The following is a 17,402-nucleotide window of genomic DNA, read 5'->3' as shown; positions in this document are numbered from 1 at the left end:
TTCTTCCGTATTAGAAATAGAAGCCACTTCTCTAAATGATGGACTCCTTCCCTAAACAGCAAACACACTCCTCCCTTCAGCATCAGCCAAAGGCAGTTCAGCCTTCTCTAAAACACACCTAAAGAATCACTGATTCTTAGAGAGAGAGAGAAATATGAGATCATTTTTCTTTTTTGATGTGCAAAAATTTCATTTAACAAAATAAGCTTAGTGTGCAAACGCCTTTACAGTCAAACCCTGCCCATAGCTTTTACAAACTAATGCTGAAGCCGGTCATAAGAAGGGCCAACACATCTTCTTCTTCATGAAAAGCTTTCAGTGCTGTTCTTCAGGTCAGGTGTGGGAGCAAATGCTGATTCTCCCCGCCAACCTCCTCGCCAGTCCTCATCATCTTTATCAACATTATATTAGAGGATAAAGAAAGTAAATCAGTCACACTCTGTGTGATATTTTCAAAAAGAATGCTGAGGGATATATCTTATTCTGAAAGGAACAAAACTAGGTTAAAACCCAGTCTATGGCTGACCACAACTATCTGGGGCAGCGTTACCCAACCCTGCTCAACCGAAGAGCCAAACTGTTGAAAAATGCCTTTGAAAGAGCCACAATGTAAGTGGTGAAGGGTGGCAAAAACTGATAAAAGTGGCAACAAAAATAAGTTAAAGGTGGCAGCAGCAAAAAAGGGGCAAAGTAGGCATAAAATGGCAAAAAGTGGGTGAAAAATGGGAAAACAGGGAGAAAAAGTGGCAAAATAGGACAAAAGTGGCAAAAAATTGGGAAAGAAGTTACCAAAAAAATGTGTTACAAGTGGCAAAAAATTGCCAAAAAACAGCAAGAGGCAAAATGAGAGTAAAAGTGACTTAAATACGTAAAAATGTGAGAAAATGGTCAAAAAGCAGCAACGAATGACGTGGTGTGCATGCGCTACTCTTGTGGCTCAGACACAGACACACACAGCTGGAGCGCACACACAGCGCTGACGCGCTGGTCCTCCGTGGTCAGAGAGGAGCTTTAAGAGGAGAAAGTTCTGCTGTTTATCCTCCAGTATTCTGAAACTTCTGCCCTCAACAGATAGAAGCCTGAAGTCTAAACTACCAACATGTTAGCGTGAGTTTCAGTGTAAGTGTGTGCGTGAGCGTTGCGTTTGTGTGTGTCATTGTTGGGCTGCATGAAAGCAGACAAGGATGAGAGGAGAGCAGCTGAGGCTGCTGCGTAAAAGACACACGAATGGATGATAGGAGAAAGAGTGACGGGGGACAGGAGATCAAGATGGAAAAATTAAAAACTGAAGATTGTGCAGGAGTCTCAAATCACAAGTCAGAATCAAGTACAAGAACAGCGGTCCAGTTCGGAGTAAACTGCAGCGGTCCTACAGTGACATCCAAGCTAACAGCGAATGCCAGACAGCACGGGACAAGGCCCGCCACCATCATCATAAAGCCATGCTGAAACAGACTGGAAGCACAGCGAGAACATTTTTTTCTGTCACAGAAAGCTTTCAGTGTTGCTCTCTGCGCTCGTTTGGATTTCGACAAAAGCGCCGCTGCGGCTCAACCCCAGCTAATGACTAGCAGGCCTGCTAGAGTCATTAGCTGGGACACAACAACTCATAAGCTGTATACAACAACTAACCCTTTCCCCTCAACTATCACATAATCATGCCAAAGCAGGGCAGAAGAAGAGTGAAAACATCGTTTTCTGTCGCAGAAAGCTTTCCGTGTTGCTCTCAGCGCTAACTGTGATGAAGAAATGTGTTGGTCTGGCTGAGGCCGAGTTAAAGGTCGGCTAGCAGCTGTTGTTTACAAGCACAACAAGCAACCCTTTCCCGCTTTAACTATCACACACTCACGCTGAAGCAGTTTGGCAGAAGAGCAAAAACACCCTTTCTGTTACAGAAACCTTCAAGTGTTGCTGTCTTCACTTGTTTTTATGAAGAAATGTCCAGTTTTGACTAAAGTGCTGCTGTGAACTAATCGCTACACGAGCAGCCAGGGTACACAGGCATTGATACAAGAAGTTACCTTTCCCCCCTCAACTATCACATAGTCATGCCAAATTTATTTATTTATTTATTTAACCTTTATTTAACCAGGTTGGTCCCATTGAGATTAAAAGATCTCTTTTTCAAGGGAGACCTGGCCAAGACAGGCAGCAGCAAAAAACACAAAGCAGGTCAGCAGAGGAGTGAAAACATCTTTACCAACATGAAAAGCTTATAGGGTTGTTTTTATTCTTTGCCATACAGAAATGTGGCCCAGTTCTGCTGAAACAGAGGTCAAAGCTATATCTGAAGTATTTAGAGCAGTGGAGGCAGCCATTAGAGAGCTTTCAGCACAAGTAAACCCCGCCTATAGAGCAACTCTGTATGGCTCTACTTATCACAGTGGAGGCAGCCATTAACGACAGCATTCAGTCCAAGCAAACATGACTCAGTACAGCTTTGAAAGTAAGGTCACTCACTCAGCCAGTGACTTACCCAGTCAGTCAGTCAGAGCCATAAAATAAACTAGAAATAACAAAGAAAAATGTTGCAGAAGACAGGAGCAGAGTACTCACTGAGGGAGAAGAAGCAGATCAGAGTTTGATAGACTTTCATGGTGGAGGGTCTCATGGTTTATGGTGCCCTTCTTCTGTATTAGAAATAGAAGCCACTTCTCATGTCCCTAAACTGCAGACACACTCCTCCCCTCAGCATCAGCCAGAGGCAGAGAAACAACCTGCAACTATGATGCTGTAAAACTTTGCCTTATAGTCATTTAAGCTGAATTTATGTCATTTTTCTTTCATTTCTGTTCAGCCTTCTCTAAAACACACCACTTGGTCTATGGTGATACTCTTGGATTGATCACACAATGGGCAGGTTAAAGTTGAAAATACCTATTAATAATGATTTATAATATAATGTAATATATATGTTTCATATATATATAAGTGTGTGTGTATGTGTAAAAATTTTAATGTATAAGAATTAGGGGTGTAACGTTTCTTGTAGGCTATTTGCACATACTCCCTTGACAAATACATCTGAACCATTTAAAAAAAAAAAAGTAAGAAAAACAAGTGTTAAAATATTTATCCGCCAATCTTGGCGGTGGTAATGCTGGTAAGTGTGGTTGCTAACCGCTATTAAACCACCAACGAAGAAGAGGAAGTTGTCAGCATACTAAAACAGGATGAAGAAAAGTCCGCTCCTGACTTCTGCTGCAAGAGCGGCAGAGCAGCGAGACCCGCTGCCCTTTTCTCCTGCCTGAGTCTGAGCTAATCACTCCACTAGCAGCCACTGTATACAAGCATTCACACAGCAACTAACCCTGTCCCTGTAACTCTCTTACACTCATGCTGAAGCAGGTCGGCAGAAGAGTGAAAACATCTTTTACAACATGAAAAGCTTTTAAGGTTGTTGTTATCCTTTTTTTTTTGTCTCATACAGAAACGTAGTCCAGTTCTAGTAAAACAAACTCAATGCAAAAGCTATATTCAAGTATTTATGGAGGCAGCCATTACTGATGGCTTCCAGTACAACTAAACCCACTCATAGCACAACTCTGGGAGTATAGTCACTCACTCACTCACTCAGTCAGACATATACAGACCCATGTGTAGGGCCGACCTCTGCGATCATCCAAAAGCAGGAAAAATATTCAGCAGCAGAGATTAATAATACAGGAGGAGAGTTATTTTGGTGAAATAACAATAAAATGATTCTTGCTAGTGAGCTAACTGTTCAGAAATGCTATTTTGGTGGTAATGATATTATGTAAGATCATTCAAATAATAAACACATTGCATAGTACAGGGTTACCAAAGGAAAAAGTAACAGCCTTGGTCAAAACTGTTTTATCATTTTAGCAACAAAATAGTGTTTTATTGTGAGTTAAATTCCCTCTCTTGCAGAATGGTTTATAACAAAGTCTGTATTATTGCACTGCAATAATGAATGAACACATGTAGTCAGCTCTTTATTATTACAACTAATGAAGTCAGTTAACTCTATATAATCAGCTGGATAGCTGCTAGTCCACCTTAATAAAATATTTGTTACTTTAATTTGTTAGAGTCAAAAATGAAAACAGCAGCCATAATGTAAGTTTATGTTTGTCACAAAAATGAGGGACCAAAATAAATCATGTATTTAGAGTTTCAAGCAGGTTTAATTGCATTCAGGGCAAATTATTACATTATGAAAAAGTCATATTTAACATGCGACTGTGCAGAACTTTAAGTCACATTTAAGCCAAAATTGAAGCAAAGATGTGGCGAGTAAGCCGCCTGAGGGCACCATCGGGCGGGAAGGAGGACTGGCACGACCCCGGTCATGCTCTGGATTTTCTTGCAATTTTCCAGGAGCACTGCAGAATTATCTGTTGAAAAATAAGGAAGTCCACACCTTCAGGATGGAGTAAGACATGGATATCATGAATAAGCACGGCCTACGGGAGCGTCTGTGCAGGTAGTAGGGTTGCTAAGAGCCCACAGTTGTGCTGTGGATGTCCAAAAAGCACCAGAGGTCTCTGGACTTATTACCAGGTCTGAAAAAGCCTGGACTAAAGAAATGTTGCTGAGCTTGACCTTAGCTGCTGAGCGACACACACATGTGTTGACATGTGTTAAGCTCGACTCTCTCGTCTGTCCTCTCTGACCTCCTCATTCACTCGGTTCATCTACAGGAGAAGAACAAACTTGGGTTGGTAACAATATCAGCTAATTTTACTCAACTCTTTAAAACTCATGTCTCCAAATCTGTTCAGACTCACCTCAGTGATGTTAATGTACTCTGGCTGCTCATCAGGGTCTGTAAAAATAATCAGAAGATCAGGATCTGACTGGGGCAGCAACAAACAATTATTAACTGAGTCAGGGACAATTTTACCCTCCCCAGGAAGAAGGTATGAATTTTTAAATCTATCATCCCTGTATTAACCAACAGAACACAGATATCTCTGAAGAATGCTTTATCCTCTGACACACCACTGTTTCACTGACCTGAAACTGTGGTGTGTCAGAGTCGTCTGAAGGTCATGTGGTAGTTTTGGTTCCTAACTGTTGTTGCTGCAGAGAGCTCGCTGGGAGTGGATTAAAGTTGGGCCTGTTTTTGAAATACAACAATAAATGCTCTAAAAGGTGTTCTGAAGTCTTTAGTGGTATCAAGAGAACTACAAAGATATGAGGAATCCTACTGGACATGTATCTACACATCTTATTTATCTCCATGTTTTCATGAAAATGGGATTTCTTCCTCTCAAAGTCCTGATTGTCAAACAGGCATGGATCTGGGATCAGCTGGACTGCCAACAGGGATCCAGGAGCTGAATTTGGCCTGGCCACTGATGAGGAACCAGGAGAACAAGAGTGGTCCTCCTGCTCTACGACTGGGGGCCTCTGTACTCTGGTGAAACTGGAGACAAGCAGTGCTCATCTGGGACAGGAAGCAGGAGGCGCTCAACCAGGACAGGGAGGCTGAGGGTCTTGAGTACAGAAAGACTGCTGAGGCTTGGGCTGAAGCTCAGGGGTGCTGTGATTCTTGGCAGAGGACAGGACTTTACCAGAGAGACGCCTCTTTTTCTTTGGTGTTCTCATTTTCCAGGAAGGATGGATCCTTACCAAGGAGATGTCAATTGCCATTTTTCTAAGGTAACTTCAATTCTACACTGCTCATGATGGCAAAAAGACAAAAAAATGACAAAATGTTGAAATTTCAAGAAAGCAAACGTGGTTATCACAGGAAAATGGGGTTAAAACAAACTGTATGGATGTGAGCTATCATAGAGTCTTGTTGCTGATGATCCACCTTTGTCGGTAAAACAGTCTGTCTGTTTCCTAAGCAGATAAAACTCCTCACTCCTCAGCTCTGACTTTCCTCACCTTTTCTGGTCCTCATCCTGACGACTATCATCACAGCTGCTGATGACGTGATGAATATGACGACCAGAACCAGACGCATGTAGAGAGGAATACCTGCACATATTAGAGCACAAGGAAAAAAGTTGAATTTTCTTAAAGCTTTTTTGTTGCTGTGTCTGTAATGGAGGATTATGCAACTGTGGAATGATTTTTGTGTTTTATTAGGTTGTGGTGGTCTGGATGTGGTTTTTGGTTTTGCTGTGTTGTTTTAACTTGATGAGTGAGGAGGCTGAACTTTTGGGACTGCGTTTCCTGGCTTCAGATTTTGCTGGGCCCCTGACAGACCCAAAGGATGGGCCCTCCCTCCCCAGCTGTGGTTTATTGATAGTATCAACGTCTGAGTTGGATCGGTAGCATTGATGCTAGTGTCCTGGCTAACAGTTATTTTTGAGCCTTTATGTTTACTTTTAACACATTTTAACCACTTTTTCACCCATTTTTGCTGCTTTTAATCTATTCCTGTCTCTGTCAACCAGTTTTGTCAGTATTAACCCCCTCTCACCACTCAAAGGTGAAGAAAGAGAGTGTTATGCAAATCACCACAGTAAGAGTGGAAGGGAAAGGGAAGGGAAATGATTTTTCTGGTATTTAAGGGGATTGTGGACAGGCCAGGAGCACATATTTCTGTTAGAAAAGCCTGAAAAAGTGATTTTTGCATAATATGTCCCCTTTAAGAAAAGGGTTTTACATTTTAAGGAAGGCTATATACTTTATAGAGATACATATATACTTTTAAATTCTTGCTTTTATAAGAGTGGTTAATACTCCCCATTTGGCGAGGTCTCCCTTTTACCCTCTTCCAAATTTTATGCTTCATCAGTGCTGAGTGTACAGTCTTTGTAAATCTTTACCTGTTATCAGTGAATTTGGTAAACGTACCTGAAGCTGATGTCTGCTGCAGAGACTTGGTGGTCTCAGAGGAGAGTGATGAAGGTGTGGTGACACCTGAGGTGTTTGGGTTCTGTGTTGCCATCAGTGTGGAGGTCGATGGAGTCTCTGCTGAGGAAAGAGTTTGTTTTTTTATGTGGTTGAGCTGAAAAACATGATGAAACAATAACAGACTAACTGCATAAAAACTGAAAACAGTGAACAAAGCTAAAGGCTGCAGTCGCTCAGTGTGTTTAGCGCAACAATTTGAAATCAGTGTAGTATCAATTAAGGTGCATTTAGAAAGTGTTCAGACCCCCTCCCACTTCTTCAGTTTTCTCCTGTTTCATCCTGATGCTACAGTCTAAAAACATTTTTATTCCCATTACTCTTCACTCAGAACCCCATCATGACAAAGTAACAGAATTTAGGAAATTTTAGAACTACAGTCAAATATCAGTATCAATATTGTTTTTGGCTGCAATGACTTTGTAAACATCACCATATCCAATCTTCAAAAATCCAACATTGTGCATCCCTAGTAGCTTTTATCTGAATTCACTTCAAAGACAATAAACATCTCTTTAATTATTATACCAAATCTTGTTTTTTATGGAGTATTGATAGAATTCATAATGAAGAAAATATTCAGCTTTAAACATCAGAACAAGTCAATAAGGAGCAAAACTCACCTTCAATGACTCTGAGCTCAAACGTCTCACTTGAATCTGGAGCCAACCCTCTCTCCAAATAACATTTGTACTTTCCAGAGTCAGACTCTCTCAGATTTGTGATGCTCACATAGATCATTGAAACAGATTCTTCATATTGAATGCTGTATCTGCCACTTGAAGCTCTGACACCATCTGTTTGAACAAGAATCTCTTCATCACAGTCATTCCTACAAAACATCATCTTCCTTCCAAGGACAGTGAAGGTGCATCCAACTTTAATGTTTTTTCCTTCAGTTGCTGTATGGACACCGATATCTGTATGCAATAAAGCAGTCCCTCCATCCCTCAGAGCTGTTGGAAAGAAAAAAAAAAGATTAATTATTACCTGAACTATTTGTAAGATAAACATGAGATTTCAAAGTTAAGCTCACATTTCCAAGAATCAGAATCAAGCAGCTGATTTGAGAGACATCTGACTGTAAATCTCTCTGATGTGAAAAATAGCCACTTACTGTAACTAGGGATGTAAGGATACACTCAACCCACGATTTTTTTCCAATCCTGATGTTGTTTTTTTTTACTCATAAATCAAATATTGGGATATAGTGATACACTTGACTCCATTTAATTTGAATACATAGAGTTCATATTTTTGAAAAACCAGATTAAAGTCAAAATACAGATTATTAATCTTTTATTTAAATTCTCAAGAAAATTTCTGACGAATAAATTTTCCTCTCATGTCCTTCTCACAAACCAAGTAGTTTTGAAAAATTCTGAGGTCGTGTTTGAATTCATAAACTAAAATATACTGCACATTTCTTCATTTATCAACTTGAGAAGTTTTGAAGAGAGGACGAGTTTGTAAAACAAAACTCGCCATGCCCCGCTCACTTATCATATGAGCTGTAATAGCCAGGTAACTCTGGGTAGTGCAACTCGTCCAGCCGTCTGTCATCGCAGTGCTATCGGCATCTCTGAGTTTGGACCACCGTTCGTTTTGTTTCCGTGTAGAGTGCAGGCATAATAGACTGGCTAAAGTGTGGGCGGGAGGGGATGAGGTATTTTGGCTCCAGCGCGTTTACTAGCTGCCGAAATCCCTCGTTTTCAACTACTGAAATTGGCCTCATATCTTTGGCAATAAAAATACCATTGCACTTGGTTATTTCCTTGGCTCTTGCACTTGTTTGTGACAGGGGACCAACAAATCCACCTCAGGCTTACCGCTGCCACACCTCTGACTTAAAACTAAACGGGGAGTCCGCCACTGCTAAGTCTTCACCCGCCGCTGCCATGACTGCAGTAAATTTACCTGACATAGTCCGAGTGTGTGGGCTGAACTCAAGTCAGCAGACGTCAAAACAAGCGGCACTAAAAACAGACAGCACCCCCTATTGTTAAAGCTCATATTGTGCTGTATTGATTGAAATCCCCCCGTATTTGTATCGATTTTTAGCTGATTCAGGATATATCCTTACATCCCTAACTGTAAACTCAGCAAGTACAATGTACATCATTCAGATTCCAGCCTGGGTAATATACATAGATTCCACCCCATGGTCAAGGTCGCCCCGTTGTAGAGGTCTGCAGCCAGATCCTCTATGGTGGCTGATTCACGTTTCTACTCTCTTCATCAGTGGAACAACTTAACAGAGGAGCCAACACTGTCCTAACTGCATGTTAAGGTAATATATTGCATCTCATTGTACATCAGTGCTTCAGTCCACACTGCATCCATCTGCTCTGTGAATTTCAGTCTCTTGCTTTGACTTTGAATGCAGACAAACAGCAGAGTGGAGCTTTTACTGACAAATCTTTGACAGCTTAAACATGAGTAGATTTTGTGTCCGTCTTGACAAATCAATCAAGGATCAATCATCATGTGGATATTAATGCACAACTATCTCCACTTCGTTAAACAAGCTAAGAAACTCTGCTCATGGAGGATAGTGAGAGGAACTCTCCCTGATTTTTCTCTATTATATCAAAATACTTAACCTTTCAAAGCAGATGGATTTGCCAGACTCCATCTGTCAGCAGGAAAATCCATCTTGAACAGCTTCAATCACCAACGTTTGTGCCAAACCTAACACTGTTTGAGTCATTCAGCGTCATTTAAAGGGGGAACAAGGTGAAGCTACAGTTGGGGTTCAGTTGTACTTAAAGCTATTTGCAATGGCTGCCTCCAGTGCAGGGATTAGCTCAGATATAGCTCTAGTTAAATGTTGATCTTAACAGAACTTGACCAAGTTTCTGCTCTTCTCCCTCGTCTTCTCCCGGTCTACTTAGTTCTGATAGAACAGCTGCTACTGTAGCTACATCCGTGCTAAACGGCAGACATCGCTGTCAGCTTCCAGTACAGCTAAACCCCGGCTGTAGCTAGCTCACTGTCCTTAACTTTGGTTTAGTCAGACCTGACCAATCGTTTCAGATTGGAGCTTTTGAAGATGGATCTACCTGACGACAGACGGAATCTGGACAATCCATCTGCTTGACAAGGTAAACAATAAATACTGTCAGTCTTTAAATTATAATCTGTTAATGCTGATAATATTCTGTATCTCTGTTGCCTATAAAGTATTTTATACACTTTTAACTCAAAGGTCCACCTTGAGGGTAGAGTTAGTTTTAACAGCTGCAAACTGTCTGTGCAGCATCAGTTTCATGTTCTGTGTTTACAACAGTTAATTGTATCAACCCTAGCGAATAATAACTATTAATACATTCTCTTCAACTAGAGCATCTGGGTGTGTTACCTGTGTGATATTTTAGTTTAACATAGTCAGCTGAAAGCTCTCAGGTGTTTGAACCCTCCATTTTTGCTGTTTTCTACATAAACACAGGATATCAAACCAACATGTTTGAAAAAATGATGGAGAGTCTTTTAGTTTCCATTGCTCTTCTTCTGAATTACAAATAGATGCCACTTCTCTAAATGATGGACTCCTTCCCTAAACTGCACACACTCCTCCCCTCAGAGACAAAAACCTGCAACTATGATGCTGTAAAACTTGGCCTTAGTCATTTAAGCTGCATTAATGTTGTTTTTCTTTCATTTCTGTTCAGCCTTCTTTAAAAAACACATTAAGAATCACTGATTCTTAGAGAGGGAGAGAGAAAAATATGAGATCGTTTTTCTTTTTTGATGTGCAAAAATTTTGTTTGAAAACCAGGCTTAGTGTGCAAACGCCTTTACAGCCAAACCCTGCCCATAGCTTTTGCAAACTCATGCTGAAGCCGGTCATAAGAATACAGTACAATACAAAAATAACTTTATTCATCCCTGAAGGGAGATTCATTTGTCTGTAGTCTCATCTGTTTATAGTAGAATTATAGCATCTGATTGCTGAGGGTCTCAATGATCTTCTATATCTTTCCATCCTGCAGTGAAGGGATAGGAGCCGTCCACCACCGTTGTTTTTTTGGTCATTTAAGGTGATATGAAGTGGATGATCCATGTTCCCTAAAATGGCCTCCACCTTCTTCATTGCGCGTCTCTCCACCTCATCCTCCAATGAGTTCAACTTGATTCCGACCACAGAGCCAGCTTTTTGCACCAGTTTGTTCAGGCGCCTTGCATCCTTGTGTTTCCCACTGCCTCCCCAGCAGACTGCAGCATAAAACAGAACACTTGCCACCACAGACTGATAAAACATCTGCAGCATCTTACTGCAGATGTCTAATGATCGGAGTCTTCTCAGGCAAAAGAGACGGCTCTGCCCCGTTTTGTAGATGAAGTTTACGTTTTTAGACCAGTCCAACTTATTATCCAGGTGTACACCTAAATATTTATACGATGTCACCACCTCCATGTCCACACCACAAGTGTTCACTGGCTGAAGAGGGGGTTTGGATCTGCGGAAATCTATGATCATTTCCTTTGTCTTTGAGGTGTTGATTAGGAGGCAGTTTTTGTGACTCTAGTCACTGAAGGCACTTATCAGATCCCTGTATTCGGCTTCTTGTCCATTTCTGATACATGCCACCATAGCAGTGTCATCAGAGTATTTCTGAATGTGGCAGGACTCAGTGCTGTATTTGAAGTCTGATGTATACAGTGTGAACAGGAATGGAGCCAGGACTGTTCCCTGTGGAGCCCCTGTACTGCTCATTAATGTCCCAGAAACACAGTTCCCCAGCCTGACAAACTGTGGCCTTCCTGTCAGGTAATCTGTGATCCAAGAAACACAGGAAGGATCCACTCCCATCTCCGTGAGCTTGTCTTTGAGTATGGTGGGTTGGATGGAGATGAATGAGTTTAAAAAAATCAAAGAACATGATTCTCACATAAACTCCAGGTTCCTCCAGATGAGACAGGGCACAGTGAAGCATGAAGAGGATGGCATCATCCACTCCAGTGTGTTCTTTGTATGCACACTGCAGGGAATCGAGTTTGCCTTTGACCTCAAGCCTCAGTAGGCGTAGAATCAGCCGCTCCAGAGTTTTCATGATGTGTGAGGTAAGGGCAATTGGTCTGTAGTCATTTAGTTCAGCCGGACATTTTAGTTTTGGTAACGGTACAATACAGGATGTTATCCACAGAGCAGGCACCTGCCCCAGCTGTAGACTCAGGTTGAAGATCCTGTGGAGAGGTTGACACAGTTGTGCAGCACAGTCTTTAAGCAGCCTTGGACACACACCATCTGGGCCAGCTGCCTTCCCAGAGCAAAGTCTCCCAAGCTCCAACCTCACCCCTGTCTCTGTGACAGAGAAGAATACAAGTGCTAGAAGGGAAGTGGCTGCAGCAGTGGTGACGAGGGCCAAAACATCTTTGTCTTCATGAAAAGCTTTCAGTGCTGTTCTTCAGGTCAGGCTGCAGTCGCTCAGTGTGTTTGGTGCAACAATTTCAAATCAATGTAGTGTTAATTTGGGCTGAACAAAGCTTGACAGTGTAGTATATGTTTTAATATACAGTGCATTCAGAAAGTATTCAGAACCCCTTCACTTTATTCAGTTTTCTTATGTGGCAGCCTGATGCTACAGAAAAAAACCAAAACATTTTTATTCCCATTACTCTACACTCAGTTCCCCATCATGACTAAGTAAAAATTATTTTAGAAATTTGTGCAAATAAGTTAGAAATAAAAAATGGAAATATCAACAATCCTGTCTCTGAGCTCTGACTTCCTTTGACCTCATGGCTCAGTTTTAGCTCTGATATCATTGTCAGCTGTGAGGCTGTCTATCGAGAAGTGTAATCCTTTTCACACATTTTGCAAATTGTCTAACTACTTATGTCAATCTGATATCATATTTTTTTATTTTTAATTGATGTAAAAATAAAAAAAAACTGCTTTCACTTTGTCATGATGTGTTACTGAGTACAGATTAATGAGAGGGTTTTTTTTTTTTACTGTAGCATCAGACTGCAACCTAAGAAAATTAAAGAAAGTAAAGGGGGCCTGAATACTTTCTGAATGTGCTAAACCATCTGTTTGAACCAGAATCTCTTCATCACGTCATTCCTACAAAAGATCTTCCTCAGTCCAGAGAGAACGATGGTGCATGCAACGTCCATGTTTCCTCCTTTAGTTGCGTCATGGACATACATATCTGTGTGTCAAAAAAGTCTCTCCATCCATCAGAGCTGTCATATACAGTATATAAAAGAAAAAAATATACATATCTATATTGTTATGATTGCAACTTAGACAACCCCAATTAATGGAGTTGCAGTCACTGCATCCTATGAAAACACAACCATGAGCTGAGCAATAAACCAGAGGTGAATAAATGGCAGCTGTGTGTACTTGGTGTGAAGTCTGGAGCTCGACCCCACAGTGTCCTTCCTCGGTAACCCGACAAGCACGGTTTTTGGCTCCCACGGTTTTTTTGTGTTGTGGTGGAGAGATGGTGGGAGCGGTGGTGCAGGTTTAAAAACGTGCGGGCTAAACTCATGCAGCTAAGCGAGCACGGTGCAGCTGAACTACACAACTTCACACATTTGTCCCTCAGATGTAAGAGTGAAGCAGTTCTTTACTGCGTCTCTATCTTGGCTCTGCAGCTGCTCTCCGTACAGGTGTCCCCAATTTCACAATCAACCGGTTTTCAAACACACAGACCGGAAGTGACGTCTCCCAACACCGACCTGTGTTGCTAGGATTTGTAGTCTTTATTTCACAGGCTTTACCCGACAATATATTTACACACAGCTGCTGCATCTCTGTTTGATACCAGCTCATAGTTTCAGGGGAAAAGAAAAGTGAGAAAGAGAAAAGACCCCAAACCTATCCATAACAATATATATCTATACACACACACACTTGACATTCAGCCACAAACCGTCCCAGTGCCTGCTGGAGGTCCTTGGCTGAAGAAGCCAACAGAACCACATCATCTGTTGAAAAGCAGAGATGGAATTCTGAAGTCAGCCAATCAAAAACCCTCCTGCCCCTGGCTGTACCTCCAGATCCTGTTCATGATAATTACCAATTGCTTAACTAACTTCCTCAGTGGGGTGTGGAGATGACACAGGCATTTACAGCACATGAGGCAAGGTCAGCCCATGACAAAATAATCATTTTTTTTCCGTGTCAATTTCAAAATGTAATATTTAAAATATTGATCATAAAATTATATATATAAAACCCAACCAATAAAAACATCCTGGAAGCTTCAGAATTCCTGTCAAAACCACTGGGACAATCTGATGAAATATTTAGGGAAGAAAAAAACATTTTGTAGAAAGTACTACTTACGGTTAACTTATACAGTACTTACGGTTGCCAGTATTTTCTCAGTTCTTGTGTAAGAAACCCATGTGTCTAAAAAAATGCCCAAAAACTAGACAGTGTTTCACATCCCCTACAAAACTAAATGAACAAAAACCAACAATAAAAAAATTAAACAACAGGAAACACAAAGAATAATGCTGAAGGAAAAAAAGCAGAGTACTCACTGAGAAAGAAGAAGCAGATCAGAGTTTGATGGATTTTCATGGTTGAGGTTCTGATAATTTATGTTGCATTTATTCAGATTTCTCTGTTTAATGAAGTCCTTCCTCAAAACACACACTCCTCCCACCACCAACAGCCCACCACAGAGGGAAAAACCTGCAACTGTGCCTCACTGTCACTTAGAGCTGCATTATTTGGTTCCTAGTCAGGCTATTTTGTTATTCTCTCAAACACACTGACATGCAGCATGGAAACATCATTAAAAATAATAAACTATAAATTGCTGTTGATCCTCACTCTGCTGTTTCCCCTGTCTGTGGATGACCACATACTGCTCCCCCTTTATTTAAACCCTTGAATGAGTTACTAGGCTCATGTGAGCCCAGAGGACTTTACCATTTGGCAAAGGTAGGCGATTGCCTGGATCCCTGGGAACACATAGTTAAACATTTGGACAGAATTGAAGGGTGCCAACAACTTCATACTGATAAAAATATCAATAAATAAACATTTTTATTAAAATTAGCTAATAAAAATCTGACATTGTTTTGGAATTGTGGTTCAACATAATCATTTGAAAAAAAACTAACTAATGAAACTGGCCTGGACTAAGTTGGTGGTACTCTCAACTCAATATTTGGTTGCACAGCCTTTTGAGGCAATCTTTGCAAACGTGTGATTTCTGTAACTCTCAATGAGACTTCTGCACCTGTCCCAGGTATTTTGGCCCACTAGTTTTGAGCAAACTGCTCCAGTTGTCTCAGGTTTGAAGGGTGCCTTCTCCAGACTGCATATTTCAGCTCCTTCCACAGATGTTCAGTAGGATTTAGATCAGGGTCCATAGAAGGCTACTACAGAATAGTCCGGTGTTTTGTTCTTCACCTTTCTTGGCTGTTTTAGGTCTTCCTGTTGGAGGACCCATGACCTGAGACTGAGACCAAGCTATCTGACACTGGGCAGCACATTTGGCTCTAGGATGCCTTGATAGTCTTGGGATTTTATTGTACCCTGTACAGATTCAAGACCCCCTGTGCCAGCTGCAGCAAAGCAGCCCCAGAACAAACCCAAGCCTCCCCCATGTTTCACAGTAGCTACTGTCTTCTTTTCTTTGTGTGCTTCATTTTTGTGAACAAAGAGCTGATGTGACTGTCCAAAAAGCTCCAGTTTTGTCTCATCTGTCCAAAGGACATTCTCCCAGAAGCTTTGTGGCTTGTAAGGATGGATTTTGGAAAATTCCAGTCTGGCGTTTTAATGATTTGCTCTCAACAGTGGAGTCTTCCTCAGTCGTCTTCCATTTAGGGCACTTTCACATTAGGCCCAGTTGTTTCGAACCACGCCACGACTCCTCCCCCTCCCCCTTCCCCCCGCTGGCTTGCTTTCACACTAGCAACATCCAACCGTGTCAGTGTCAGTCTGAAACAGCAGGTGGCGGTATGCACGTAGCTGGTTTACAACCCCCACAAGGAGGAGAAAGAAGAAGAAGCTACTATGGCAACCACTGGGGTCATGACCTGAGCTAAGATTGTTTTTGTTTTGACCCGGCAAAAAGTCCATCCTGCAGCCATGGAGGATTTAAAATCACTTTTAAGATGCCAGTAACATCGCTCTTTATATCTGCACATCTACTACAGCTCAGAGGAATAAATGGGCTCACGCTGCACAGATACAGCACTTTCTGACGTGACAGAAGACTTTTATTGTCTTTGCACCTCCTCTCACTGACTCAAACTTGTGTTCATCTGTAAGGTGAGTCACAACAGACCGTTTATTGACTGGACTCTGATGATTTCCGCCCTTTCTAGAGGAAAAATGTGAACAAACTGCCGCTCTGTGGAAAGAAGTTTAGTTTTCAGGATGCATCATAAAGCTGATACGACGCTCTGTCCCGTATCCTGGCACAGTTGCATTCACATCTCATCTGAACCGTGCCAGAGTCCACTTGAATTGCCCCTGAGACCACCTCCCCAAGTGGGCCTGGGCCCGGTGCCCGGGCACGGTTCGTTGACACACGTGGAAAGTGCCACAGGCTAAATACAAACCCTTGCCGTACATGTGGTGCACCTAAAACCAACACGCCACCTGCACCCCCCTATTTTTCTAATAGTAAATGTAGATCTGGTCACCTTCTGGGAGGTCTGGGTTTGTGAAACATAGACTAGAAAAACAGCAATTATGATGCAGATCAAACAAGCTGGTAGCTGGTAGCTGACTTCCTTTAACTTATCTGTAGCAAAGCGCAAGAATAACACAGAATGATACTGAGGAGGATTCTCTACAATAAAGAATTCCTTATGTCAGTTGGTGTTTACAGCACTATTATAACACATTTATAAGAATATCCATGGCTGTCAGCAGTAACGCATTAATCCTTATTATTGAAGCCCATTATTGAAGAGAAAAAAACAATCAGGTTTACTTGCATGTTTTAGTGTCCCTTTTAGCACACTTTGGTTAAACCACTGCAGCCTCTAACAACTTACAGGAAAATCTTTTCTATGAATAAGAGTACAAAAACTTAATATTGGGACTGTCAGCATTAATGCATTGATTACAGTTAATTAGGATCCATAGTTAATGCATTAATACTTCTACTCATGATTAACCAAATGCTGTGCTTCTGAAGAGCTCTGTGTTGTTGGGCTGAAACCAGAAAGGATTATGGGTAAATGTTGGACTGGCATTGAGTTTCTACAGACTTTAAATCAGAAACTGCTCTGTTATAGTAGGAGCTGCAGTCTGTCTGCCTGTGAACAGATTATTCACACATATATAACCTATTATGATCTGCTAAGGTTAAAATACACACAGTAGTTATGTGATGCTGGCTTAAGACATCTCTGACCACAAGATGGGGCTGTTGGTCCAGTTTGAACACGCTCACACTGACAGCTTTATTTCTTTTAGGATGTTGTATTGAATATACTTGTTGAGGAATGTCATTTTATGCGTAACTCACTTGCCATCGGATCTGTGCTCTAAATATTGATTGAAGTGCGCAGATTTTGGTATTTTAAGCTTTTTAATAAAAAATGTCTTGTGTCCCAGTCTTTCACTTTTATTGGCC

General features: G+C 41.3%; 1 protein-coding gene across 1 annotated transcript; it reads right to left on the bottom strand.

Moving 5' to 3' along the window:
- Window positions 1-4,607: 4,607 nt before the first annotated feature.
- LOC121517354 (hepatitis A virus cellular receptor 1 homolog) lies at window positions 4,608-13,271 on the bottom strand. Its single transcript, XM_041799054.1, has 6 exons — window positions 13,193-13,271; window positions 7,461-7,793; window positions 6,781-6,900; window positions 5,863-5,955; window positions 4,755-4,792; window positions 4,608-4,661 (listed from the first exon to the last, which is right to left on the bottom strand). Exons 2-6 carry the CDS (start codon window positions 7,681-7,683, stop codon window positions 4,608-4,610), a joined length of 528 nt encoding a protein of 175 aa, XP_041654988.1. The 5' UTR covers window positions 7,684-7,793; window positions 13,193-13,271.
- Window positions 13,272-17,402: the final 4,131 nt, after the last annotated feature.

Source organism: Cheilinus undulatus, linkage group 11, assembly GCF_018320785.1.
Source record: "Cheilinus undulatus linkage group 11, ASM1832078v1, whole genome shotgun sequence".
Lineage (NCBI taxonomy): Eukaryota > Metazoa > Chordata > Actinopteri > Labriformes > Labridae > Cheilinus > Cheilinus undulatus.
This window is presented reverse-complemented; position numbering and strand designations above follow the sequence as displayed.